The sequence below is a fragment of the Porites lutea genome, chromosome 7 (genome assembly GCF_958299795.1).
Source record: "Porites lutea chromosome 7, jaPorLute2.1, whole genome shotgun sequence".
Taxonomy (NCBI): Eukaryota; Metazoa; Cnidaria; class Anthozoa; order Scleractinia; family Poritidae; genus Porites; species Porites lutea.
In genome coordinates this window covers 31,569,534-31,597,331 of record NC_133207.1, presented here as the reverse complement: position 1 = coordinate 31,597,331, position 27,798 = coordinate 31,569,534, and the positions used below count along the sequence as shown (strand labels likewise).

At 38.2% G+C, this 27,798-nt stretch overlaps 2 protein-coding genes across 2 annotated transcripts in view; one reads left to right on the top strand and one right to left on the bottom strand.

The window, feature by feature from the left end:
* The window catches only part of LOC140944278 (nuclear receptor subfamily 2 group F member 5-like), a 40,429-nt gene extending 13,371 nt beyond the window's left edge, over positions 1–27,058 (top strand). The window contains exon 4 of the mRNA XM_073393431.1: positions 25,495–27,058. Coding sequence (XP_073249532.1) covers positions 25,495–25,538 — 44 coding nt within the window. The 3' untranslated portion in view covers positions 25,539–27,058. The remainder of the gene's footprint in view (positions 1–25,494) is intronic.
* LOC140944281 (uncharacterized skeletal organic matrix protein 5-like) lies at positions 1,792–12,565 on the bottom strand. The gene is made up of 5 exons (XM_073393434.1): positions 12,491–12,565; positions 9,559–9,684; positions 6,664–6,721; positions 4,969–5,104; positions 1,792–2,437 (listed from the first exon to the last, which is right to left on the bottom strand). The coding sequence occupies exons 2-5, from the start codon at positions 9,665–9,667 to the stop codon at positions 1,910–1,912; spliced, it is 831 nt and encodes a 276-aa protein (XP_073249535.1). The 5' UTR covers positions 9,668–9,684; positions 12,491–12,565; the 3' UTR covers positions 1,792–1,909.
* Positions 27,059–27,798: the final 740 nt, after the last annotated feature.

Here is a 27,798-nt window from a genome sequence, read left to right as displayed (position 1 = left end):
CGGAAATTAAAAAAGAATCGCCCTTCCTCTCTTGTATAGAGCTAACCTCGTACAGCAGGGAAATCCTTAACATAGAGAATATTCTCTCAAGATCATTTATAATTTACAGTTTGAAGGGAGCAATTTCTGGTTTGATATTTATTCTTTTATTAGTCTTTTATTATTCAACAAAAATAACACTTGGTGTCCTATAATAATAGTAATTTAATAACTTCTAGAGCGCTATTTACATTCACTGATCAACAGCGCTTAACAACTCAAAAAAAAAACAGTAAAATTCAAATTTGTAAAACTAATTACATGTACATGAATATTGCTTGCTACTTGCTTTATGGTACAAACGACCGGTTTCAATAGACCGGCGAAATTTCTCATTTTATTAAAGCACTGAGGTTACGATAACTTCGAGTTAAACTGATTTCATGGGTTGTCAAAGAGTCGAGAGATTCCCTTTTCCCAGGTGAGTGCCGACTCATTTCGCTTCAATATTCAAATGCTCTCGATCTCTTTACGCTTTCATTGCCTTTCGCCCGACATGTTTTGCATGGCGTTTAGTCATGCGAAACCTCCACGAAAAATCCACGCAGCGCGCGAGGTAACTTTATCCCGATTCTAAAAATAACTCGAGACGAATTACCTATGGAATAGGGTGTGTATGGGGGATGCCTCCTCTGTCCCCTTTATCCTCTCTTGGATAAAAGTCAATTATAACGTGGAAATGTTCCTAATGCGTTATCGGCTTATGCATGATTGGTTGCTTATTTTGACGCTATTGCGTTCTTGACTTTTTCGTGTGGTGGATTGAACAGTATGGTAAACTGACGTCATCTTTTTAATGTGTCTGTCCTGTTATCGTTGATAAAGTACGTCATAAACTTTGAAAATGTTACGACGAAATTTAGCATCTTTAAGAAAACATCACGCCCAAAGAAGTGACGTCATTTTAGAAACAAAAATCAAAGGAGCAAAATTAATCTCACGTCAAGGGAAAAGATTACAAAAAAGCCATAAGCTAACTTCAAACAATTTATGAATTTTATGCTCAACAAATGAGGTAATTACTATTTTGTAAGTAAGTTTATTGTCGACAGTAACATTGGAAAAGATGCTCGAGATAGCGCGTCAGCGATACGAAGTTAAGGGTGCAGCCCTCGCGATACTCTACCCTGAAGCTCTACAGCATGCTTTACAGACGACGGGGAGAAAGTGCTAAGGAACGTTTGAAAATCGCCTCCAAGGGCTTATGATTGGTATGTACTGTGATGTCTCCTTTGCCAAAAAACAATTGATCGAACTCAGTCCTGGGAGGCATGAACGATAGTCGGGATCTCTTTCTCAATTTATGTGTATTTATGTTCTGTGGGCTTTAGAGAACTAAAACTGTAGGCAACAGTTTTTCACTCAATTTAAGAAAAGTTTGGTGACACTAGATTCGATTCTCCTCATATGCATAGTGCTGTTTAATCCCCAACAAACACAAACGCATAAAAAGATCTCGTGTCAGCCGGGTCGACTGCCCGGCGCAATTTCCACTCTTCTTTCTCCCGCGTTTATTGGCAGATTAGGAATTTTTATTACAGCAATGGTTATGTTCTGATGCTCGTTTTACTGTCAGCCCACTTCAGCCATAAACAGTAAGGGGTTAAGGCAGTATGCCCAGCCTTTACCCATAGGAATAACTTTTATCGGGATCAAGTACCACTACAATGATGTGCCAGACAGAGTGGCCTGATAGAAGATGCCGCCTTACGCCCATGAATGATAGAAACCTGGGATAACAGATAAAAGTAGTTGTCTTGAGCAATGCGTTTATTCAACTTTAAGTTCTACAATTTCTTCCTGTTTCTATAAGCGTTTTAAAATCCTTTGATTTTTATCGGCAGTGAACTGGAACCAGGTTGTTTGATACTCATTGCACCAAGATGTAGCCCATGGCTCTAATATTTTTACCGCCATTGTCTGGATGATGAATTGCCGATGCAACGTTTCCACAGGTGTTGTGACCATTAGGATATCCCCCAGTGCCAAACCCAATTCTGGAGTCAGGGGAAGCACAGTCATTTTCCTGGTTACTTATGATACCGATTCTTGCTTCGCTGTGGTAATTTGGCGACTTTAAATTGAAACCTTCCCGGTTACAATTTTTCTGTAGCGATGCCTGATTGCCAATCAGCTTCTTCCAGGTGTGACGACCCAGGTTCGTCGTGAATTTTTTTTCAGTTCCGTCAGCGATCAAGGCGTACAAAGAACTGGCGGTTTTTTTGATGACGATCGATTTAACTTGGTTGCCGATCTTCATAGCGAGGCAAATCTTAGAGAATGGTGTGCTCCAGTAGGTGGGTAATTTTGTTTCTTGATGATCAAGCAGGGTCTTTCCTCCCAGAGGATTGAGTTCGTTCTTGTTGGTCCACAATTTGGAATCGTAATGAAAGGTGTCCTAAACGAATAAAGAAATGATAATAATACATCGTCAATTAACAGACAGTTTTCGCATGACTTCGTGGCGGTCACATTGTGTCGCAAAAAATTGTTAGACTATTCAATTTTTTAACTACTCTTGAGCCCTGGGGGACAATTACATCAGGCCTCCTCCCCATCTAAAAGTAGTTTTGAGAATATTTAGGCTAAGAAAATCAAACCCGATCAGAACTTAATGTAATAAATACCCAAGCTAAAATAAATAACATTACATGGCAAGATTCCTCTAAAAACATTTCGTGACGTGATGACGGTCAACGACCGCCATCTCGGTTTTAATACGGCCAGTGGAACTGAGGCTTTGTCAGTGACTGGCAATACGACCGGTCAAGATACAGCGAATCCTGTGTTTTGTGCCCCGTCCGGCGGGATTTCCCGCTTCGTTCTCACGAGATTAATTTCCTTTTGGCCATGTAATAAATCCTTGATTTAACAAAATGTTCGGTCAAGATGGCTGGTACTGGGCTGGTTCTTATATGCGTTTTTATGGACCTCAACTTAGTCTCGGTTCATAAAAAAGCAACTAAAAAAAGACTTTTTTGGAAGGCTACCAAAACTGTAAGTCGACCACATTGATCTCACGATTTGTCAATAAAGCCAAAATCTTGTAGGAAACCTTCGTTGTTAAGAACTTAGAAATATTTTGATAAAATAATAAAACAAAATATAGGTGCACGAGGATGTCATCCGCCACGGCCTTCAGCCTCAATAACAACCTCTATGATCTGCATACAGTCGAACCTCTCCATAAGGGCCTCCATGCAGTGGGAACAGAAGAAAGTGCCCGTTGTAGAGAGGTGGCAGTTATGGGGAGGTAGGGGTGGTATATGACAGTTTATTTTTTAGGGAGTACAAGTTCATGTTTACCGTACATGTGTCCCATAATCATGGTAATCCAATCGTATAAAATGTATAGAGATAAAAGACACAAAAAGCTTGAATTAAGTTTTGGATCAAAATGTTAACGTGACAAAACGAGCAAGGTTCGCAGCATTCCCCATAGAATGGTTGAGAATTTTGCTTACTGCGCAGCCGCAGTATAAATGAAACACAATCAATTGAAAATAGGATTGCCGTGATTGATCATAAAGTAACTTGCAGTGTGACCGGCATTCTTGACTCTTTCATCCGTCGCTGAAAAAAACTGGCCGTTGTAGAGAGGTTATTTTGGCAGTTGGGGACATGCATGTTTAAGTGGCCGTTGCCGTTGTAGAGAGGTTTAACTAAGAGGTATTGAGACTATCCACCGGGACAAAATAACGTGGCCGTTTTAGACAGGCGGCAGTTGTGGAAAGGTGGCCGTTATTGAAGGTTTAACTGTATTAATTCTTCACATCCGATACTTAGCCTCTTTCAATAATTGCCAAACAACCCATCAATCAACCTCGCTTCCAGGTGGTGGCGCTATAGCCTAGTTGTTTATGCCTGAGTAAACATGGCGTTCACGGTTATAGCAAGACGAAATAGCCGAATTTCTGACTGATACCGAGCCTCATTCAATAATTTTTGATTATTATGCAGTTCTGTCACTATCTCGATAATCCCTTTGCAGCTAGTCATTCTCGTGTAACCAAATCGACATGCTGGCTGGAGAGCAAGAGATCGAACACACTTGGACAAGACAGACAAAAGGCTCACATCATTTTAAATGCTTATTTCCTTTGTTTGTGTTTTCCCCGAGTGCATGCCTTGCTCTCCATCCCAGCAAGGCGGGTTTTTTTTATCACCTGAACGACTAGCTACATTAAGTGCGTATTCTGACTGGTTACAAAAAGATTGCTAATGCTAGCTGGTAATAGTTTCGCTGCGTCACTCTTGCAGACGAAAGTTTGTAAATACATATTAATTACATGCAAAGTGACGTCATTTTGCTGAAAATTGCTGGTTCGCAGGTGCCATCGCGGCAGCCATGTTGGTGGTCAGAACAAAAGCATATCTCTCCTCTGCGAACTAAAATCCATTTTCAGGTAAATTCGTTAAAAACCAAGAATGGTTTTCGTAGGACACCCCTTGACAAGATGCCAATAGTTGGAGGGACAATATTTAAGTTGATCTTGTTACTTTTAAAGACGAGGGCTTTCGCTATTTATCTTGTTTGTAATCTAATGTATAAGATTGACCTGGAACTTTTTTGATGGTAAACGGCTATAATCAATGCAAAACGTTGTGAGCAAATTGATTCATTACGTTAAATGTTTTATTTCATGTGTGCCTTTTGACTGATGATTAGATCATGAATTCAGTGTGTGTCTAAACAATAATTAAGATCGATCGGTTTTTGCAGTTGGTTGCGCATGATAACGAGAATTATCAAGGCTAGTGTTATCTGCCTACAACGAAGCCTTGATAATTCTCCCTATTATATCGTGTGAATATAGTTTTGTTGTTGAGGGGTGAGCGGCATAGGTGTCTGCTGCTTTGAAAAATAGTTATAAATTTTTGAAGCAACTTTTAGCCTAGAATAGAATGTTCTTTGCTTGTTGCTGTTACCTTGGTTCCATTGATCTTCATGACCAGCGTCCATCCACCTCCTTCGCATGCTTCAAGGTCAGCTTTTACCATGTGACAGTACACAGAAATTTGTTCAGAATTAACATGCAGTGTGTAGGCTTCGTTTTTATGCCCCCTATTGAATGGATATTGACATAATGAGAGAAATTGTTCCAGTCTTTAAGGTGGCTCGACTGGACTTTTTGGGGTTGATACCTCCCAACTTTGAGCATTAACTACGTCGGGATGAGTAAAGATATGGAAAAAAGGTTACCACAACTGTATTACATAAAGATGAAAATTTCTTATGATCTGGGTTTTATTGCAATCGGAGTCGCCATGGCAACGTAATGACGCCATTACGTTTTTCATTTATCTTTGTGTTTCTCTGTTCCAGGAGTTTTTTGAAGAAATCGCTTTAGGGAGTATGTACCTGTTATAATTGCCTCCATTTTGGCATAGTTTGAACAAATTCTATGAGAGCCTTTTCGAAATATTTTGAAATGTAGTTTTAAGAATAATAAAAACAGTGAAATAGCATGCTAGCCACACAATTCGCGAATATTTTAAGAAAATGATAAGCTTTGGGAACGAGGCTTCATCTCATAGTGGTTTGATCCCATCGAAAACCGCATACAAAAAAAGAGGGGAATTGCTCAGGGCGATCGCGAGTAAGAAGAATTTTATTAACTTGCATTCAGCTGCTTTTGATACAGTTTTTGGACGTAATTTGGTCCATGCCTAAAAATTTCGCCTTTTTCTAAAAACCGCTCGATAAATTTTTTTATAAATTCGACAATCCCGAGATCAATTGTCAAGAAATATTCCCTGCAAGTTTCAAGAACAAGGGAAGGCTTAAGCTTATCATTTTCTTAAAATATTCGCGAATTGTGTAGGTAGCATGCTATTTCACTGTTTTTATTATTCTTAAAACTACATTTCAAAATATTTCGAAAACTCTCTCATAGAATTTGTTCAAACTATGCCAAAATGGAGGCAATTATAACAGGTACATACTCCCTAAAGCGATTTCTTCAAAAAACTCCTGGAACAGAGAAACACAAAGATAAATGAAAAACGTAATGGCGTCATTACGTTGCCATGGCGACTCCGATTGCAATAAAACCCAGATCATAAGAAATTTTCATCTTTATGTAATACAGTTGTGGTAACCTTTTTTCCATATCTTTACTCATCCCGACGTAGTTAATGCTCAAAGTTGGGAGGTATCAACCCCAAAAAATCCAGTCGAGCCACCTTAACCGACTGTTTCATTCTAATAGTGGACAACTCCTTAGAAACGTGATAAAAAGTTGGAAACCGCTCGATAAATTTCTTTAAGATTTGAAATTCTCACTGGTCATAACAAGTTTCCTTCTATATGTAATTTAATAAGTGTGGTGAACGTTTTCTGAGATCTCTGTCAGTAACGATGTAATATAATGCTCGAACTTGAGAGACACTGTCCCTTTAAACAAGTGGAGTTACCTTATGTACTTTAGAACGACAACACTTACCCAAATGCATGAAGTTACAGCTAACCTGGGCGTCTAGTTATAATATATGTAGAAAAAGCCCTTGTATTAGTCTGAACCTCAAGAAAGATACTATGCATGAGAAAAGCTGGGTGTTCTATGACGAAACCAAAAAAAGTAATCAAAAATGTTGCTACGGTATTACTTATGCTTTACTCACTTATCCGCATCGTAAATGTCTTTGCAACTCAAAGTCGTTTGTCCACTACCTGATCCACCTAGTAAGTTAGTAAATAAGTAAGTGATAATGTAAGTAAAAGTTGTATATACATGTATTCCGAGTAGAACGTATTTTGTAGAGCGCTCAATTCATATAATTGAAGAGCATTGACTGTTAATAATCACAGGAATTCAGGCTTCAGGAGTAATCATTGATCGTTTATTGCGATCAATGATTACTCCTGAAGCCTGAACTCCTGTGATTATTAATAAATGTTATATATATATGTAAGTAAGCGAACAAGTAGGTTAGGAAGGAAGGAAGAAAGAATGAAAAATGGAAGGGAACATTTAAAATTCAGTAGATTCTTGCATCATGATTGCCTTATTTTTTTACAGTAAGAATTCTTTTAACCCTCGGACGTACAAGGAGGAGGGGGGGGGGGGGGGGGGGGGGGGGGGTCGGCTGGATGCCACTCCACTAAGGTTTTTCTGAGTTTTTTCCTAGAGGATAAAACATCAGCACCTGACGTTTTCAGTAGCTGTTCGTTCATCCCTTGGGCATATTTTGAGACAAGTTTAGTGATGGTCAGTTGCTATGGTTACGAGATATAACGTCATTAGTAGCAGGTGGTCAAGCCACTTTTGGGTGAAGATACATGTCTTCAACTTCTTTCAACAATAAAAGATAATCTTGTGGCTGAAATCCTGCAAAGTTCTTATTTATGTGATATTTTTCATGTAAAGCACAAAAATTGTCATTTCTTGCGGTTTTAACCTGATTTCTAAATCCTTGGCAAAATTAAAGATGGCGACCATTGTTAGTGACGTCATAGGCCTTTAGCAGCGCCACCACACATAAAATGTACCTCATCTTGTTAAGAAGATCAAAGGCTTTCCACTGAAGGGACAATCGTTTCGAAATACTGCAACATATCAAAAACGCCGGGGATGGGTTCCATCCACTCCCGCTTGTACCACGGTGGGGGTATGAGTTTGCGGGTACAACCGAGGGTTAAACCTTTTCTTCCCTCTTGAAATAACCCTTTCACTGCTAGAGGGAATGATAAAGTCTCGTGAGGTTGTTCTAGGTTTTGAATGTGTGAATAAAATCTCCGCCTTTGTAACCATATTGTAAACCTTTTTAGGCACCGTACATTTCACCAAGCTGGTACCTGGAGTCATAATCCAGATTATGGCTCCTGCTTATACTATTTGTTTTTCAATATTTTACAATAAAAGAGGGAGATTTGTTAATTTTGACTTTGGCCCCTTTTAGGCAGTGAAGGGGTTAAATTAAATCCAAATATGCATGACTTAAAAATAATTCGACATATAGGTTTAGCCGGGGCTAAAGGTGAAGCTCTCGTTTATATGCTTATAATGAGGCCACAGTTATGGGGGGCAAGAGGGGGGCGGGGGGGGGGGAAGGGGTGCCGGGTCTTGTTATTCCTTATCCTTGTAACTCTTGGAGCAGATATACCTTATCCTAAAAGTTCCAAGAATGTTAGACCTAAAAGTAAGAGAGCGTGTAGGGGAGGTGTTTGGGGGGAGAAACTTGACCTTCCCGCCACTATTTGTGTTAATAACAAAAATTTTTAGCTATATTCATGATAGAGAATAAAGACGATATGTAACTGTAGTTGAAAAGATGCAATGATTATTGCGTGTGTTACTGCAGAGGCGTATTGTAAAAGACCAACTAATTTGTTTTTAGAGGCGACTTTTTGCGCCTGTAAACCCCGCGGTGATGAAAAGACTCTTATGCGCGAGAGCTAACAAAGACAGAGCCAATTAAGTCGATAAGTGCGTTCAATACACGAGCCTACGGGAATCTCTTATTGAGATTACAAAGTTGCAAAAAAGAGCACCTAAATGCAACGCGAAATTGTTCTTCACTGAGGTACTTAACTTTGGTCAGCCAAGCAGAGATTACTTTTACTTAACATGAATTGAGATGGGTCTGTTCTGTTCTTAAAATAGAAGGAGATTATCGATTTTTGAAAACAAATGTTGGGTTCATTTGCTGAAAGTACGAGCCGAAGCCAAGAGAGAATGAGCATTATCTCTTGCCGAAGTAAACTAAATACACTTTTTTGTTGTTGTTCGTTCTTTATCGTTTTTAGTTCAATAGTTCAATATGGACATGGTAGCCATGCAGCTAATACTTAAGACAACACGGATGTAGAAACAATTTTCGCTTTACATTTTGTCTTTACTGACTCTTTAATTGCCTCTGCTTCACAAGACGCGTCTGGCCATGCGATTCCCCTTGGGTTGCTATACCTGTTGATTGAGTTGTTTTACATTGGTATGCCTGTAGTGCGGACTGACGAGGCGCGCGAGAGCTCCGCTACAAATAAGTTAGTGGAAACATGTTAATGTGAAAAACAAGAAAAAATCATTGAATGAAATGCATCGTTGTGATTCCATTGGAGAGCCAAATTGAAAGATAAATTTTTGCTTTGGATTTTTGCGAATTTTCGTGTTGCTTTGGCGAAGAAAGAGACAGCAGACTGCCATCGTTTGTTGGAATGATTGGCAAGCTTAAAACTGGTTTGAATACGTCTTTGAGGCTTTCCGTCATAGTCTTAGCTATATTGTGTCGTCCGCGATGCTGAAATTCGCGTAAGTTAGCTTGTTTACTTCCCCGAGAGACATAACAACAAGCCAAACTTGGCGAGGTCAGCGGCACCAACGACTCCGTACATCAGTGCTAAAAACCATATGGTAAAAATAGGTTAATGAATAAGAAATTGGTCCACAGAACCAAATTGAGGCTTTAGAGCTGAGTCAGATCTTTCTAACTAACAGTACATTTGAAACCCGTTTTCTAATGGGACCAAAAAAATTAAGAACAGTTTTCCATTCTGGCAATACTAGGAGAAGAGCTTACAGGTTATTTCACAAGCTCCACACGTGTCGTTTAAAACTGCTTCCTGGCCATTCACCGAGCATACGCCTACCATCAACAATGAAATCGCTAGTGTCATCCAAACTTGCATCGTCAAATTCCTGAAACCTAGAATGAAAAAATGATGATTTATGTCTAAAGGATAACCAGGAGAGTTAAATAAATTGAGGGAAGACCGTAAACTTTCGCTCAGCCGCCATTGTTTAGGTTTTCAAAGCCGGCGCTTTTCGCTACTAGTGGGCTATAACATATAGTCAGAAACTCATAAGGGGTTGAAACGTGTAACTCGCGTTCAATGCTCGTGAATATTCACTTTTACCATATTTAGAAACCTTGGTGACAAATTTTCCATATTAAACAAATGGCTGCCGCGCGATCACCATGCAGATGTTTTAAGACAAGAGTTCTGCATTTCAAGGTAAAAAATACACCGCTAAAAGAAAAAATGGAAAGAGAAAGTTCAAAAGAATGCTCAGCTTTCTCAGCTTAGAGGAAGGGAAGCTTTTTATCAAGAAATCGTCCTTCGAGAAATTCAACCTTGTTTTCTTCACGACGGAGCGCATGGTCTGTTTTGAAATGCAACCAAGGCAGTGAAGTTTTTGCTGAATTTTCAGGTACATTTTGCTCTCTATGGCCAAGACAATTACGGTTTTGAAAGGGAATTTATGTATTTTTAAATTTTTAATAGACGTTTCAGTTATAGATTTTTCTCTTCGGCGCTAAAGAAAAATTACAAAATGTGCCCCGATTTGAGATGGATTTTGTGTTGAATTTTGCCATGTGCTCAGTAGGCTTTTGTACATTATGCTAGCATTTTTTCGAGCATTTTAGTGAGGCAAAAGCATTGAGCATTATTCGAGCATTTTAGTGGCATTTTCCCTGGAAAATTAATTTTTCCGAGAAAATAAAATAGAAATTAACTTTTTTCAGGAGCCCATGCCCCATGAGCTCCGTCTTTTTTAAACAAAATGAAGACTAAACTTCAAAATTCACCAAAAACCTAATACAGCTGTTTTTTTGGGCTGTATTTATGAACTTGTACACGTTGTCGTTGTTACTTGCAACACTTGCACGTTTTTGTGAGTATAAACTTTGAAATTAATTTAAAAAACCGTTTGTATAATGAGCAGTATCCGAGCATTTTAGTGACTTTTTTGGGGAGACCGAGCATTTAAGTGGGAAAAAAAGGAGCATTAAGGTGGACCATTTTAGTAGGGAAGCAAAAGCATAATGTACAAAAGCCTAGTGCTCAGCCGATTTCACTTGCGTGAACGGATCCCTGATCCAGATAGTGTTTTCCCAATTGCTTTAAAGGATTAACTTTTTGGATTTTGAATTAAAATTTTCAAGAAACGGCTTCTCTGTCTATTGTTTTGAGTTTGTTCATTCATAAAATTAGCTCAAAACACGATCATGACTACAACATCCTAGCTGAATTTAAGCTTAAATGCTTCTCACACTCATTACACGCATCACTTTTTGCGAAGATGTCAGGTTCAGGTTTTGGACACTTTTCGATAGGCAGCTAATGCATTTTATTCGAAAATATTTTTTCTGTTTCTTCTAGACTTTTAGTATAAGAATTTTAAATGCCTTTTTGAAGTATAAGTTTACTGTGCAGATGGTCAACGAGGCATCGTTGTTTGAAGTGACAACTTCAAGAAGTTGCGAGGACGTCAGTGGGTTTCGTAATGTTATGTTTGGCCCGGGTGGTATGCCAAAAATATCCTGCTCAGTGTTTCGGTAAGATTCCTGGTTTCAACCTTTGAAAGCTAAGCTTTCTCGGCTTTCGGGAGTTTTTCCCCCGTTTGTCGGCCATTTTTTTCAAGCGGGCGCGGGAACCTGAAGAAAAATTACGTCACGTTGTTTACGATGTTTGATTGGTCAGTTATCTCTTTTTCTCGTTCCAAATATGGTACTTTTGAAAATGAATAATCACGAGCATCGGACAAAGCAGACATCTAAGAGTTACACGTTTCAACCCCTTATGAGTTTCTGATATAGTCTAGTAGTAGCTCAACCAATCGGAACGCAGCGTTGATAATAGACCACTAGTTGGATTTTACTAAATTGTTATATTTACGCCAAACTATCAGGAAAAAAATCTGTCACAGTTGTCAGCTTGAAAACAAATTTCTGCCCAAACCAAAATGTTTGTAATTGGTTCTATCGGCCAACTACTTCCTCTCCCCATAAATGCGGGCCCTTTTCCTCTCCCCAGACCGCCGCTGAGCTCGTTTCGCTCACCTATTTGACCCCTTTTTTTGCCTTTTTTCCCCTAAGCGGAGCCTGGTCCCAGGTTAGCAACTAATCTGAAGTCCGTCTAAGAAAATTCGCAAAAAAAGGCGAGAAAGAAAGCAAGATATCAAACTATGAACAATGAATGATAAGTAATTAAGCATATGATACGACGACTTTATAATAGATGTGCACCTCATTGGCTACCTTCCCAGCTCGCGAATTAATGTAAGTTTTATAAAACTGGACAAAAGTTTTAGAAAAGGATTCTTAACGTTAACGTAGCTGGTGTTATAGCTGTATTTCCAAAAATTCCCAACTTAATTAACACGTGTATACAAGCAGCCAAGAGATTGGTAGGAGCTGTTTGCTATCTTCCGAGAACTGTGAGAGCTACCCGAGGGCCTTAGTTTTATATTATGTATATAAGGAGACCAGGAAAATGATGACATTGAAAAAGCCGCCCATATTTTCTCAAGAACAACTATTTTTCTTCACTATAGCACTTGATTCGAGTGATCTAGTTAACAAGAGTACTGGCGAACCATCTAGTACTCGAAAAGATCACTCAGTTTTAGAACCAACAAATTGGGTAACCAACAAACTAATTATTATAAATTGGTACGTTAGGTATTATGAATAAAATTTACAGCAAAACAAAAAAAAATAAACTTACCACAGTTTAACAAACCAAACAATGTTATGAGAACGACAGCTCGATTCTTGGCACTATGAATTTCAGAGAGAAGGAGACGAGACTAAATACCTACGCAAGATGGAGGGTTCCAATGTTGCAACTTGAAACTACGTAAAAGGGTGTAGGTTTACATCATCAAATTTTTATTGATATTAAAATAAAAATGCTAGTTAGAGTCTACAGGCTTATACAGTTTTTCTGTAACTTCTTATGCCAGGGCAAAGTTTTTAAGATTTTTCTCAATCAGTGTTGTCATGTAAATTTGGCCAAAGTAAAAGTCCCTGGCTACATTTTCATTTAAGTTGTCTACTCTGAAATGTCAATTTGTTCCCTGGGTAATCTTCAAGTGTCAATGCATTCTTTCGCCTTCAAATACCCGTTGAAAAATATCTTCTTATATCGAATTAATTTCTCAGATTATCACACTAATCAGTGTCATCAGTGGGGCTAAGAAAAAATTTCCGGTTTGTCAGGCAGCCACTACTAGGCTTCAGTGGTTGGTGATCTCATTCTAGTCTTAACTGGCAATTTTAAAATTTTAACTGTCGGCTAGGAATCTTAAGTGATAAATGAGTCTAAGATTCAAAGAAATAACTGGTACGGATAAGAAATACTGTAAATATTTTAGCTGAGAGTTCAATGAATATCTAACTGAAAACTTATATCCGAGAACCCATATATAACCACGTCAGAAACTTATTTAAACATTGAATTGAATGACAATTCGGGTGGCCACGGATACAAGGCTAAATTACATACGGTCCTTACTATCACATTCTCCTTGTTTCTTGGTCGGTGGTTCTCAAAGAGAATCTCTCCTTTTTAAAGTTTAACTTTAACGTATCTGCAAAATAGCGAAAAGGTCTCGTCGAAAGAGTGTCCCGTCATATTGGATCGATCCAGCTGGAACGTTTCTCCCTAGAGTACAAGAAACCCTACATATCGGTCACGCCTTCGTAGCTGTTGGATTCTTGAAAGTGATCGAACTGATGTCGCGTGATCTCAGGCGATTCGTGCAGCCAAATGTTTTGCAATAAGGGCGTGAGTTCGAGACTGTCTGGAAGTTTATTCGGACTCAATGAAAGGAAACTTTTATTTTATTATTTTAGCCAGAAAAAAAACTAGTAACACTCTCTTGAGTTTATGTTTTTATTGATTCTTATTCAATTTGTTTTGAATTAGTAAATTGAATTTCATGTTTACTTATTATTCTCCAGTTTGAAAATGGTGCCTTTAAATGGTTCTTCCCGCTCAGCCAACTTTAAATTTGGATGGCAGATTCTCCTTACTTATCATCAAAATCATCAGCTAAATCATTATGAATAAATTGTTCAACTGGCAAATTTTTTCAGTGGGTGACTGAGTTCGACCTGTATGTCGGATAAGTTCATTTTGTAATGTTGAAAATATCAAACAAGCCCGAAGCTTTTCATCCCATATCAAGACATCGAGTTGCATTCAAGACGAGATTGTGTTGGCAAACGTTAAGGGTAATATCAAGATCCGATATCCAATCCGACCGTCAGGGTAGTGATTTCCTTTGTTCTTATTGTTCAACCAGCAAAATTTCCCAGTGGGTGACTGAGCTCGACTTAAATGTGGGATAATTTAAGACTCGACTGTTTTCGTTTTGTCATGTGGAAAATATGAAACACGGCACGAAGTTTCACTGGGTGAACGAGTTCGACTTGTATGTGGGATAATTAGACTCGACTACGTTTATTTTGCAATGTAGAAAATATCAAACATGACACTAAGTTTTTCATCCGATATCAAGACATCGGGAGGTAGGTTGAATTTAAAACGAGATTGTGTGTCGTGTTTGATGTAGCTTCTAACTGAACTATAATTTCAAAGAAATAAAAAGAAAAGAAAAAGCAAAGTTCGCAAAAGTTAATGGTAATATTAAGAACCGATATCCACTCTACTGTCAGGTAAGTGATTTCCAATGAATTTTGGTCAGTAAACAACTAACACTTTTCCGAGTTTATGTTTATCTTGTTTCGTTGTTATTCAAATTGTTTTAATAAGTAAACTAAATTCCATATATGTTTTACTTTACAGTTGTTCTGCAATTTGAAAATGATGTCTTCAAACGGCTCTTCCTGATCTTCAGCCAACTTTAAAATTTGGATGACAGATTCGGTCCCCTTACTTATCATCATAACTATCAGCTGAATAGTTCTGAATCAATTGTTCAACCTGCAAATTTTCCCAGTGAGTGACTGAGTTCAACTTAAATGTGGGATAATTTAAGACTCGACTGTTTTCATCTAGTTATATTGAAAATATCGAGGTGAGTTGAATTTAAAACGAGATTGTGTTGTCGTGTTTGATGTAGCCCCTTAAATGAACAATAATTTTGAAGCCAGAAAAAAAAGGAAAGCTGAAAAAGTAAAATTCGCAAAAATTATGATAGGGTAATGATTTCCTTGATTGTGTTTATTTTAGTCAGAAAACAACTACCACCTTCCCGAGTTTATGTCTTTCTTGATTCGTTGTTATTCAAATTGTTTTAATTAGTTTAAACTAACTGAATTCCATATTTTCCCAGGCAATTGTTCTCCAATAGACCTTGTCACGGTTTTCGACGCCATCTTGACGAGTAGGCAAACGCATTAGAAATTACAGTGTTTGTATGAGAATCTAATGTTGAATAATTTCCGTAAAACGGCTGTTCTGAAAAAAATATCTATTGTAAACTAAAGCTTCACTCCTAAGGATTCTCCTGAAAAAATTTGAGGGCGTTACATGCACTAGAAGACCTAGAACCACTTTTTACAATTTTCTATACGTTTGTCTGTAAGAAAGTCCCGGGAAAATTACAGACAAATATATGGAAAATCTAAAGCAAGCCTCTGGAGAAATTTAAGCACAGGTACACCCCCAAATTTTTTAGGACAATCCTTTGCTTTGTAGCTTTAGTTTACAATAGATATTTTTTTCAGAACAGCCGTTTTACGGAAATTATTCGACATTAGATTCTCATACAAACACTGTAATTTCACACGCGTTTGCCTACTCGTCAAGATGGCGTCGAAAACCGTGACAAGGTCTATTTGCAATGATGCCTTAAAATGGCTCTTATCCTGCTCTTTAAACTCAGCCAACTTTTAATTTGGATGACAGATTATCCTCACTTATATTATCAGAATCATCAGCTGAATCTTTATGTATCAATCATACAAAGAACAATCAGTTTTTTCAGTGGGTGACTGAGTTCGACTTGTATGTTGGATAAGTTCATTTTGTAATGTTGAAAATAAAAAACACGAAACGATGTTTTTCATCCCATATCAAGACATTGAGATGTGAATTGCATTTAAAACGAGATTGTGTTGTTGTGTCTGAAAGCTTCGTGAATGAAATATAATTTAGAAGAAACTAAAAGGAAAGAAAAAGCAAAGTTCTCAAAAGTTAAAGTGCTACTGTGATCAAATCAAGAATTATTTGTGTTTTACGATTTTTAGAATGTTTAATAGCTAATAAATACACATACCAAATTTGAGATCCTAATTCTCACTGGAAGTCCGATTTTCTAAGCCGTGTTTTTCTTCAGTGGCGGTCCGCTATTACCGAAACTAAAAATGTCCGAGCAAAAGGGGAGGGATTGGATCGAGGTCGACGGGGTTGCCTGTGACGTCATCTTATCCCCAGAAGCTGAAAGAAAAGTTGTTCTTGGTAACTCTTCTTGGTCAGTTTCATCGTGCAAAGATGCCCTTGTTGCCACGTTGTCCAGGACTGCAGCAACAGTCTCCAATCCGAAAAAGGGAATTTCTTTGCACAGGCAAAAGAGCTCTGTGGAACGAATTTTTCGAACGTGCAGCGAGAACTTCAACCTCAAGGAGCTCTGTATTAATTTCACGTCCGATTGCTTCGAGAGGCAAGTTCACGTACAAGACGCTGCAAGTACGTAGAAGAGCAATTCCCGAAGCCAATCCAACTGTTTGTAAAAACAACGTACCTGGCAAGTCCAGTGTCATGTCCGCGAGAAGCCGGCTTATGGTGAGTTAACACTCATAGCCCTTTGACTCTTGCTTTGTGGGATCATGTCATAATTTTCAGTTTGGAGCCGGGATAGAAAGGGCAAGATACAAATCATTAGTACGGTTTTTTTCGAAAACACAAACTTAAGTTATATACACACTGACGGAGAAATAAACAGAGATGACAAGAAACGATCGCCCAATGTAGTATTTTGTTGTGTTTCGCGTAACTTCGCGGCGGTAAAAATGTCGACCGAAAATTAGAAAAGGGGCTAATTTTTTAGTAGTCTGTTTTGGTCGTATTCGCTGCAGTCGCTGAACTCGTAAAAATCATTTATGGATACTGAACTGTGAAATCTTAATTGACAATGAAATCATTGATTCAGTCTTCATTTTTCTGTAGGTGCAGTTCAGTGATCACTTTCCAGTATGTGAAGTTCAGTAAGACGCTCAATGACCACACAGTAGTTCAATAACCGTAGCAATAGTTAAAAAAAACCGCATATTAAAGTTGTTTAATCTCTGTATTTTACATTATTTAGACATTCAGGAAAAAATAACGGATTCCCATTTTGGGATTTTTTAGGATATTTAAAGAATACCCACAAAAATCCCAAATTTGGAAGAGTGAGACAAGTCCCAATCAGGGAACTTGGTTGGGAATTCCCTGGTTGGGACTTGTCTCACTTTGCCAAATTTGGGATTTTTATGGGTATTCAATACCCTAAAATATCCAAAAATGGGAATCCGTTATTTTTTCCTGTGGTACATTGTTCCTACTTTACAGTAAGTGATCGTAAGTATCACTGTTCAAAATTATCTTGCCTTGAGGCCTGCTAGTTCAGTTTTCATTTTCCTGTAGGTGCAGTTCAGTCAACACAGAATAATTATATAGTTCAATAACCATACAGCTAGTAGTACAATAACCATAGCAGTAGTTCACAAATGGCACAGTTTGCTTTCATTGTAGGTAATTATTTGAGGGGGTTAGTTTGTTCAAGCCACTTCCATCTTTGTATTTTATTTAGACATTGTCCCTCCATCATAGCCAGCCACATCAAGTGCCATTGTTCAAAATTATCTTGCCATGGGGCCTGCTGCTAGTTTGATATTTTCCCTCTTGCAGTGCTAGTATCTGGTCATAGCTTTACAGTGGAAATGCTTCCACTTGGTTATGTTTATGAGTAGTGTCGTTGCTCTAGATCCTGTTATTATTTTGGTTTGTTCCAAAAATTACGCTGGTGGGTGGGGCCTTCAGCCTTGGATTTTATGATCATTAATTTGTATTTTGTGATTTATTTTGATAGAGTGCTCCAACTCCCTTTTCATCTTTCAAGTGTTATTTTTTGATGTTATAATTATTTAATGATAAGGGGTAAAGGGTACTCTTTGATTTATTTTGATTATTGACTGATGTCACTTCAAATACTTTCTTATTTGGAAATCCCTGGAAGATGGTGAGAAAAAGGCTTGTAGTACAAGTCATGATGCAAGAAGTGCTGCATTGATAAGGGATGTTTCTTTTGATGATCTTCTAATAAAGAGTATTACTGCTGATTGCTACATAAAGAAAGCCAGTTAAAGTAGAGGGTGAAGGAGTTGGAAAGGACAATATGGAGTGACATATAAAAAGACTACATACAATCCTTTTCCATTGTCTATATAAATACATTTTCTCAAAAGAGTTATTCCCTTTTTCATTGACTGTATAATTATGTACAATTTTTAAAACAATTTGTAACTGTTTTGTACTCTTTTCTGTTTGGTATTCATGTGATTTTTATTACATTTTCTTTTTAGGCTTTTTCCTTTTTTCACGGAACCAATGTATATATACAATTTCTTAAAAGAAGAGGGGACTGTTTTTTTACTTTTATCTGTCTGGTTTACATATTATTCATTTGCCTGTGCCAAGATATGGTTAGCCAAGGGGTGTAGCTGCCCAGCCATAAGTTGAAACTGTGCATCCAACCACCTTGCCTCAATGACCGCAGTTTTTATTTGTTTTGTCTTTCTTTGGAGAGCCTTTTGTTTTTCCTCCAGCTCCTGCTCTTCCTTTTAAATCTTGCATCACCTCCTCTCCATGTAACAAACTTTAAAGTATAGTTCTTTGATTGATAACCTTGTAAACGTATGCTCATGTGTGCAGCCTGTCAGGAAAACCCTTATGTTATCTGAGGAGGAAACCTGAACCCTCCCAAAAGCAGAGCCACACATTTAACATGAACCTCGAGGGAGAGAGGTTGAAGTAAAATAACAAACTATTCTTAAAACTGTGAAAGGTTTGAACCCAGAAGTCATTTCATAAGAAGGTTGTACCACGTCAGTTATAATGGTATTTTTAAATGAAAACTGGTTATTGACCAGATAATTTGGTGAATTAAGTTGTGATGTTATTGGTTCTACAAAGAGAGAAAATCAAATAACAAATAAACAGGTCTTTTCACGACTTTCAACTTTTGACATGGGCAAGTTAAGGAAAATCTGTTGGAAAGAGTGCCTTTCAGTTAGTACAATTGCCAAGTTTGAAAGTGATCTGTTGGAAACTATACAACAAGTATTCATCAAAATTGCAAAATTTTACAGACATAAATTGTATGGTGGGGGACACAAACTTTCCCCCACCATACAAACGTCTGAGTGTAAATTTTTGCAACTTTGCAGAGCTCTATCTTCCCCCACTTAGGACCTAACACTTTTAAACTAGGCAGGTTAACTGTTAGACTTGCTACAAGTCGACCTCTCATAAGTTCTTAGTGAGCGAAGCAAGCTTCAACAAGGTCACACAGTGGCCAACCAGGAAAAAAAATGTAAAGGACTTTTAGAAAGTCTAGTTAACTGTATTGTAATGCGTTCATTCCAGTGGTGTTGACAGATTTTCCCTAAATTGTCCATGTCAAAAGCTAAAAAAAAAACAACGTGGCTCACTGTAGAACCAATAACATTGCCACTTAATTGACCAATCAGGTCAATGATTGTCTATGATTCATCATCTTCAAAGCCATGATGTTGCCCAATTTCATTTGGAAAGCTGCCCTTATTGCTTTTTAAGCACAACATGGGTATGGATAAGGCTTGGAACTTCCAACAAAATCCCAAACAAGTCGAGTAAATTGTCTGTAGAACACTGATCGGAGAAAGCTATAAAGAAATAAAAAATATGTTCTCAGTCCATCCCCAGTTTGGTCTTTTCTACTTGTTTGTATGCTGGACTGTTTGATTTTGTTTTTTATTGTAGCTTGTTCTTTCTCATCATGCAGTAAGGTAAATGGTGTACACTCCTTGTTTTATTTTCTTTATATTTATTTTATATAGGAGTTTTGGGCCAATTATAGTAATTTTTTCAGGGTTCTAGAAAATTAATAAGAAAAAAAATAAGTCTATACTGCTAGGAGTTTATATTTTCTTCGTCAACAAGGGTTTGAGTATAATTCAACCTTATTTACCAAATAAATAGATATTTCAGGTTCACCTACAAGACACCCAGGTGAACAACATATCAGTTTAACAACTACAGTAAGAGGACGAATAACAACAAAATAAACAACAAGGAGTGAATAAATTACTCTGATTCCGTTTTAAGACCTTGAGTGAACAAATTTCGGTAACTTTTTCTAGTTTTCGTCTTCAGATTAAGCGATGCAAGTTGAAGAAGCCACCGGTTCAGGCAAACATCCTGAAAACCGGGATGATTGATGAAGAGTAATATATAGATTTAGCCAGGGCTAAAAGCGAAGCTCTTGTTAATAAAACTTGTAAACAAAAAAAATTAAATCGTCTAATGCTAAACGGAGAGGCCAATGGAAATGGCATCAATAGATCTAATTAGCAAAAAAACAAATTGCACGTGCAGCACACTTTTTTTTCTAATTAGCAAAACAACAAAATTTGCACGTGCAGCACGCTTTTCGTCCTTCTTTGCCGTTGTTTTGCACAACTACAACGCTGTTTTGTAGGACTAAACGTCAAACTTCCTAGTTGCACATTATTTTTAAGGAGGAATTCTTACCCAATATTTTGTCTCCTGTGTTGATGTTCGCTTTTATTTTTCACTGCCGCGCTCAGTTTTACCTTGCTGGCCACTAGCATTTCTCATTGTCTCACAGTCGCTTTGAATTTTCATGTTTTTCTTCCTACAAAATTCTTCTCTTTTGTTCTCAGAAACTAGCTCTAGCTCAGTTTCTCTGTTATCCACGTGAGTGTAAACATAAAAAATAACGTTGAAAAAGACACCATTTTGTTGTTGTTTTTTCTTTCTAAAAGTCCGGGCGGCCATGCGATTTCTTTCCAAATAAAACCTTGAGTTGCATTTGGGTTGCCTTACCTGTTAATTCAATTATTTTACATTGGTATGTCTGTGGTGCGGACGGACGGTCGGGCGGGCGGTCGGTGTACGGTCACGTGATTACCAAATTTTCTCGGATGGGTAGTTTACCACATAGCTTTACCCATGGTGCTCCGCTGCGCGCTTCGCGCGCGAGAGCTCCGCTATTAAATGCAGTCACCTTCCCGTTCTACTTTACCCATACTTCCCTTACACGGTCCATTTCTTTGCAGCAAATACACTCCTCTGTTTTGGTGGTGATGGGACCTGATGGCGACAGACTAGTTCGAACAAGTGCACTTAACAAACAAAAAAAGACATGTGCTCCGTTCAGTATTGTTTTTATTTCACAAAGTTAGAGAATTTAGATACTTGTACTGGGTTCACTTCTGCTGGGAGCAAATTACATCACAACAGAAACGCAGTACGATGAAAAAGAAAAACAAAAAACGACAAAAAAATTCAATCGGAGTAATGCCTACCATGCGCCTATTTCACCAGTAAAATGTCTTTGGAGCTCGAGATTACGATCTTCTTCAAGAATCACGCTTTCCTGGAATGCGGCGGCCAGGGCGGATAAAGGTTGGGCGGTGAAACGAGCGCTCCGCTCTTCATTTAATGTGTGATGCGGAGTAGGACTGGCACGAGCGCTCTTTCCGCGCTTCCGGTGCGCTTGAAGGCCGGCAAAATTTTCCTTTTTGCAAACCGGAAATCCTATTTTCTTTCTGTAATTTCAGGCTACAATGTTAAATAGATAAATTCGTTTCATAACAATATCAATAAACAGTTTCATATGTTTGTGTCTGTACGTCTATAGGTCAAACTTGTTGGTCGTATAATGCCAAAATTTGAGTTTAATTTGAAAGTGTTGAATACCTCCTCCTTCCACTAAATATCACCTAATCGTCTTTCACCGTTTCGTTTGCAAAAGCTTAACACTTCTTAACCTCAATTTTTACATATGTTAAAGGGGGATAAATTTTATATAACATAACAAAAAATTAGATTGATATATATTGATATAGTGGCGTTGTACTTCTTCAAACTTTGCTTCTCGTTTGCAACGCGACATGGCGATTCGCGCAATGCGTTGCAAATCCGGTAACCGCATGTAAACAAAATTTATTGAGGTTAGTTGTAAGGTTTTTTCTCCGTTTTTCTCTCTAAAACAAAACAAGGTAAACAGTAAAAACTGAGGGGAAACTAATTTTGAAGTTTCGAAGAAACAGAAAGACGTATGAGATGTTTTTTCAAAATTAAAAAGAAGGATGATGGTGATTGAAATTAGCATAATTTCACCTTGCACGAGCTGCACGCATTTATAAAATATACGTCATCTAGTTATGAAACACGATCTGCTGTCTTTTAGTTTTGCCATGGATGACATGGATGAGATTTTCCTTCGTGCTTTAGACAGTACTTAGTTGTTTTTGTTTTGGAATAACATCGACATTGGCGAGTAGCAGAACGAAAATATAATTCAGTGGTAGAGTCATGGAAGTAATAAAAGAAACCCTTTGAAAGAAATGTTTGTCTACTCCAACTAAACCTCCCGCAAAAAATAGCAACATTTGCCTCTCGGAGACAGCGTACCAGCTCAAAGGAACGAGGAAGAAGTGCAAGAAAAAAAATTATCAAGGCGCCATAATTCAGTGACAGCGGCAGTGTCTTATGTACAAACCACATCGCAAGCCCCGACCGAAGTCGAAAACAAGCAACATTTCTAAACATAGTGCCAGTCCACTGCATCACACCTTTTTGCTCGGACGCGCTCGTTTCACCGCCCTACCTTTATCCGCCCTGGCGGCGGCCGCTTCTACGGTCGCGTTTGGCTCCAAATCCTCATCGTACGGGATAAAAGCAGTTCCATTGCCGTCCAAAATATCTTTCTGTTCGACTGTTTTAAATCAGATCGGTCTTTCGAAGAAATGGACGAAGAACACGGAACAGACGACACCACAATAACACGCTAGAAGTAGTTGTAGCGAGGTAGTGGTGAGTTTTGTGGATAAGATGACGTCACAGGCGACCTCGATCCAATCCCTCCCCTTTGACTCGGACATTTGTTGTTTATGTAATGGCGGACCCATTTTTCCCACTTCCAGACATCTTTCTTGTGGGAACTGCTTCGTCAGATTGGTCTAAATTACATTTTTTCGTGAAGTTTTAAGTCCAAACATTAAGTTCGAGCCCAAAAATTTCGTTTAGAAAGACTACGATTTTCGTCGCAGTAGCACTTTAATGGTAATGTTTAGATTCGATATCCAATCTACCGTCGAGGTAGTGATTTGGTATATACTTCTATTTTTGTCAGACGACAACTAACACTTTCTCGAGTTTGTTTTTCTTGATTCGTTATTATTCAACTGATTTGTTTTAGTAAGTAACAACTAAATTCCATATTTACTGTTTAATTATTCTCAGATTTGAAAATGATGCCTTCAACCTTTTTGGATAAAATATTCTCCTTACTTATCATCATAATCATCAGCTGAATCATTATGAATCAATTGTAACCAGCAAGTTTTTTCAGTGGGTGACTGAGTTCGACTTGTATGTCGGATAATTCAGGGACGCGACTATGTTCATTTTGTAATGTTGGAAATATCAAACACCACACGAAGTTTTCCGTCCGATAAACATCGAGAGGTGGGTTGAATTATAACGAGTTTGTGTTGTCGTGTTTGAGCTATAATTTTGAAGAAATAAAAAGGAAAGCTGAAAAAGCAAAGTTCGCAAAAGTTAATGGTCGATAATGGTAATGTCAAGATCCGATATCCAATCTACCGACCGTCAGGGCGTAGTGATTTCCATTGTTTTTATTTTAGTCAGAAAACAACTAACACTGTCCCGAGTTTATGTTTTGCTTAATTGTTATTCAATTTGCTTTTAATTAGTAAACTAAATTCTATATTTTCAGATTTACTTTACAATTGTTCTCCAATTCGAAAATGATCCCTTCAATGGCTCACCCAAGCAGCTCGCGATCCTACCTTTAAACTCAGCCAACTTGAAATTTGGATGACAGTTCCTCACTTATCATCAAAATCATCAGCTGAATCATTTATGAATCAATTGTTCAACCAGCAAATTTTTTCAATGGGTAACTGAGTTCGACTTGTATGTCGGATAATTCCCTTGAGGGACTAAAAATAGACTGAGGTAACCGTTATTGTTATTATTATATACATACTGAGAAATACTCACCAAAAAGCTATGTCGTAAATTTTCGTACGCAAATTAGTTCTAGCCAATCAGAGGAGCGAACGATGGTTTTCACACGTGAAAAAAATGATACGTCCAATCAGAATCGCGAACGATGTTTTTTCACGTGTGAGAAAAATGATACGTCCAATCAGAGGCCACAGAGGTGTGTGAGTTTCGCGCCAAAATTCCCGCCTCTTATTGCAGTTTGCAGCGCCGCTTCGCACACATTCAACGAGAAAAATTTTACTCAAAGAGTTTTTCGCTAAAAAAGTGAAAAACATTTCGGAAATGGAGTGGAATAGTTTCGTTTGTTTCACTGTCGATAAAGAAAACGGTAGAGAGCCGGCGAAACAACAGCGGAAAGGGAAAAACAGAACGAGACGTAAGCTTTTGTTGTGCTTTTTGTCGGAGCTACTTTGCCTTTCATTTAAGCTTAAGCTTATATTGAAACCGGCCATTTTACTTAAATTTACTCATTTTCAATTGTGCATTGACAACAAACAGTTAAGATTACTTATAGTTCTTGGATTACCTCATATCCTTACCGTCATTTATGTTTTTAACAAACGTTTGTACTATAAAGCTGATACTTCGTTTTCTTTGTCATTTTTCGGCAAGTGTGTAGCGGCAAATAAGCATTTTTGAAAGATTTAAAATAAAAAGGCCGCCAAAATGATGAATGTCTCGGTATGTATATAATAAACACAATACCACATGGAAAGTGCTTTGTACGATATTTACGCACTCGTTTTTGTATCAGAAATCTTACTCGTTCGCTGCGCTCACTCGTTCGATTTCTGATACGTCAACAACTCGTGCGTAAATACCGTACGCCAGCACTTTCCATGAAGTATTCTCTATTTCCGTGGAAATCGTTACATCCGGTCTAAGCGAAGACGAAGCATACAACTTCTTAAGTTGGAAAATATCAACACGGAAAAGCACTAATCTGATCGTTTATTTATTTATTTTTTAATTGTTCGACCAGTCTGACAAATTGATTAAGTTGCATGTTTAACTGTGATGATCTTCTCTGCATATATTTCTTCATCCCGCATTTCAAGGATATGAAATTCATATATTCACCATTCATCTTCATTTTTCCTGGGTACGTTACGAACCAATTTAAAAACCTGCTCCAAGCTGGCTTGATAGCTCAATTGATTAGAGCGCTGCACCGGTATCGCAGAGGTCAGGAATCGAATCCCGTCAAGCTTAACCTTTTTCAGGCCTTCTTTTCGCCACTGCATAAGTTGCGTATTTAACTGTCAAGGTTTTCTGCGGCATTTATTTCTTCATCCCGCCGTTCAAATGCATGGAATTCAGAAATTTATCAATCAAAACTTATATTAGTTAATATATAGTCTTACCCCATAACAGCCTACACAGAACAGATATCCGAGAAATAATTCTACGTTATTCACGTTGTTGTCAGTATATAATATCGATTTTTGTTATTTTCGCAGACTGTTCAAGCTTGAAAAATTCCAAACAAGTTGAGACGCTGTAGGAAAAAGCTCACTGCTCTCTCAAGCAGTATGTGGAAAACAAATATCCCAATAACCCTGAACAATTTGCAAAGATACTACTTCGACTACCTGCCACGCGCATGCTCACTAAACAAGCAGCAGAGGAGCTTTTCTTCTTCCCACTCATTGGAACCGTCAGGATTGAGAGTATAATGAATAGCATTATTTCTAGTTCTTTGGTAATGTAAATAGTAAAAATCGATGTATTTGTTACGTGAAGGTCCACGGATTTCTCCAAATGCCTTCTAGGTCGGGTTTATACGGAAAAACGTTTTCGAGGTGCATCACAGCCCAAGTTGACTCCTTTGCTCGAGCCAAGGGTTGACAACAGCGCTCGCTCATGCTCCAATTTTCTCGCCTTGATCGTGTTGAGTTGACTGGACGTGCCAAAATTGCAAAAGTGTTAATATGTAGAAAAGTTGGCACGGCTAGGAGGGTGCCCGGTTAGGGGGGTGAACCGGCTAGGAGGGTGACCCGCCTAGGGGGGTGACCCGACTAGGAGGGTATTCCGGCTAGGAGGGTGACCCGACTAGTAGGGTGACCCGGCTTGGGGGGTGACCCGGCTAGGTGGCTAACCCTTTCTATCCAGGTTAACTTCTCTCCATATAAACACTTTCGTTCGCCCCGCTTGCCGGCGTTCTCTTTCAACAGATCGTATTTGCAGTTTTTCTGAGCAATAAGTAAATAAGTTAATGAACTGGTGCTGTGTAAACATAGACTTATAGAATCGAAGGTCCACTAGTATGCCAGTTGGTTCCCACTAAAGTAGTTAGACTGCTCTGCGAGCTCTGCTTTTCTAAGATTCAAATAGTCAAATCGGCGCTACGCACCTCGTTGAGTAGGTAAAATACAGTCTTCTGTTATTGCACCTCAGATATGGAAATTTTCAAGCACCTCATGAAAACTCAGTTCAAGTATATTTGTCAATTTTTTGCGACCTCTAAAGAAACCATGTTTGTTTTCTAATGAGAAATAGCTCACGGCAACACAAGGGGGGCGTAAGGGGGGTACGAATACTACCAAGCCAAACCGCGCAGAAATACGTCTTAACACCGCACAGAATAACGTAAGAAAACCGCCAACCGCATCGAAATTACCCGAAATTTTCTAAATACCGCAAACCCCTTGGTATTGTAAAACAGCAATACCGCAACTTAAAATCAAAATTTCCCCAAACATCAACGCAAACCCTTGCGCCCCCTCCAACATCATGGGTCTGAAGTAAACGGTGATCGACGAGTAGAAAAGGTTTTAGGCAATTATTATAATAATCTGAATATATGGTATATTCCTTTAAAAGGAGTAGCTACAGGGATACGACTGTTTTTGTGCTTAATTACCGATCATTATATATTAAACTCAACATATTGCAGTAAATCCGAATGAATTCAATTAAATTTCCGATGACAATATTAACACTGTAAATAGGTTTTATTAGTGTAAATAGCTACAGAAAAAGTGTATGTTACAGTAGTAATAATTAAAAAAGTCTCATCGATCAGTTCAAAAGACTACTATTTGTGGTCAGGGGGGGTTGCTCTATTTTTCCCGGTCCTCACCATGAATTATTAAATTCCGCCATCTGGTCTCAAAGAGACAAAATAAAATGTAACTTGCTTTTATTAACAGATACATAGTTTATTAAACCCATTATTAATGTGTTATAATCAACTTAACGGGGACGCAATGCAGAATATCTTTTTGTCTTCTCCTTCCTTTATTATACCGTAAAATTCCGAAAATAAGCCCCTCCATGTATAAGCCCCTCCAAATATAAGCCCCCCAATCCAGTAACGCAAAAAACCCTCCGTTTAATCGCCTCTCCAAATATAAACCCCTCCGGAGGTTTGTACTTGGAAATTTGCCCTCAAATATAAAGTAAAACAAAGCAAAAACGGTAAATTCACTTCCAACTATGAGACTAACCCAATCGATTTTTAAACGCAAATTTCCCTCCGTAAATAAGCCCCTCCGAAAATAGCCCCTCAAAAAGGGCCTTTGAAAAATATAAGCTCCGGAACTTATTTTCGGAATTTTACGGTATTTTTTTTAACCCCTTTTCTGGCAACGAAACGCCGGACCTGTCCTGTTATGATCTCCTGACGTCATAATAGTGAATGACGATCATCGCTCGCTCGACTCTCACTGATCGACAATGCAAGTGCAAGTTAATGCCCTTTATAGATCTCTCTTTTAGCAGTTTCCAAGTGACAATGTTTTCTCAATGGAGTGTAACGCATC